At 40.8% G+C, this 1,261-nt stretch overlaps 1 protein-coding gene across 1 annotated transcript; it reads right to left on the bottom strand.

Annotated features, from left to right (window-relative positions):
• Positions 1–17: 17 nt before the first annotated feature.
• Positions 18–1,110, bottom strand: LOC107736164 (homeobox protein Dlx5a-like; the record flags this gene model as incomplete). Its single annotated transcript, XM_016547648.1, has 2 exons — positions 18–576; positions 879–1,110. Coding segments are annotated over 2 exons (544 nt in total), but the record flags the coding sequence as incomplete, so codon positions are not given.
• Between the last annotated feature and the right edge of the window lie 151 nt (positions 1,111–1,261).

Below are 1,261 nucleotides of genomic sequence, written 5' to 3'. Positions count from 1 at the left end.
ACACATTTATTTGGGGTTGTCCTTAATGTTTTGGCACATCGTCGGATGTACGCGTTGAGGTCAAAATTCAAGGCACCATTCAGAATGTTTGGGTCCATTGTCCATTTAAAACATTTAATAATTCTTCCAAATGCAATAAATTACATGCACACAATTTACACATTATACACGTTCTTCTAGGACTGCCATATCGATACATTGCATATTCCTCAAAAAAAAATTTGTTAACACCAGTCCAATATACAACAAAATAATAAACCAATTTCAGTACAACGTTCCTGATCCGAGTGCCAACGAGTGCTGTAACGTGCCGGGTGCCTGAAGGTGAGAATTCATTGCCCCGGTGGAGGAATACCAGGACGAGCTGGCGCTTTCCAGAAACGTGGATGCCGGTGTGTTAGTATTTTGCGGCTGATGGTGAGGTCTCTGAGGACCCTGTGAGTCCCAGACCGCGGGAGACTGCGGTGAATTACACGCCATCAGGTCGCTGGAGCTCGGACTGTGTTCTGGAGGCAGCTCGCCGTTTTTCATGATCTTCTTCAGTTTTGATCTCTTATTCTGGAACCAAATTTTCACCTGTGAAGAAACAAAAGGTTGTATGAGATTCTGAGGGCGAATTCCTTAATAAAGCAGTATGGCTGTTTCTGTTAGATTTATGCTTCTTAATAAAAAATATATTTTATAATGTCGTTAACATCGTTTATTATTTTAACAGCCTTTGAAAAATAGGCTATTAAATGTCAAACAAGCGCTTGTGTGATTCCCAACGTTGCCGCAAGCTCATATTAATATTTGAATTTAAAATACATAGCCCTTTTATTATATGAGTATTACATAAAAGACATTACAATAAAACATTTAATAAAATATTGTCGAACCTGTGTCTGTGTGAGTCCCAGCGATGCCGCGAGCTCGGCTCTCTCTGGAAGCGCGAGGTACTGAGTGTTCTGAAACCTTCTCTGTAGAGCAGCGAGCTGGAAACTGGAGTAGATGGTGCGGGGCTTCCGGACTTTCTTGGGCTTACCGTTGACCATCCTCACCTCGGGCTCGGCTGTTTCTTTTTCTAACGGGTGAACAAAAATTAGATAAATACATGGGCATAGAAAAGCACTCTCTCGATTGTTGGTAGCTAATTCTTGCAGTGATTTATGTCAAGCGTCGCAGTGCTTTCAAATTGCTACTCTCAAAGTCATTGAGACATTTGATTGTCAGAGAATAATTTCTTAAATCTTTACGTATTTTACAAGCTCTTATTTCTATG

Source organism: Sinocyclocheilus rhinocerous, unplaced genomic scaffold (assembly GCF_001515625.1).
Source record: "Sinocyclocheilus rhinocerous isolate Xijiao unplaced genomic scaffold, SAMN03320098_v1.1 C36535965, whole genome shotgun sequence".
In the NCBI taxonomy this organism is placed as follows: Eukaryota; Metazoa; Chordata; class Actinopteri; order Cypriniformes; family Cyprinidae; genus Sinocyclocheilus; species Sinocyclocheilus rhinocerous.
This window is presented reverse-complemented; position numbering and strand designations above follow the sequence as displayed.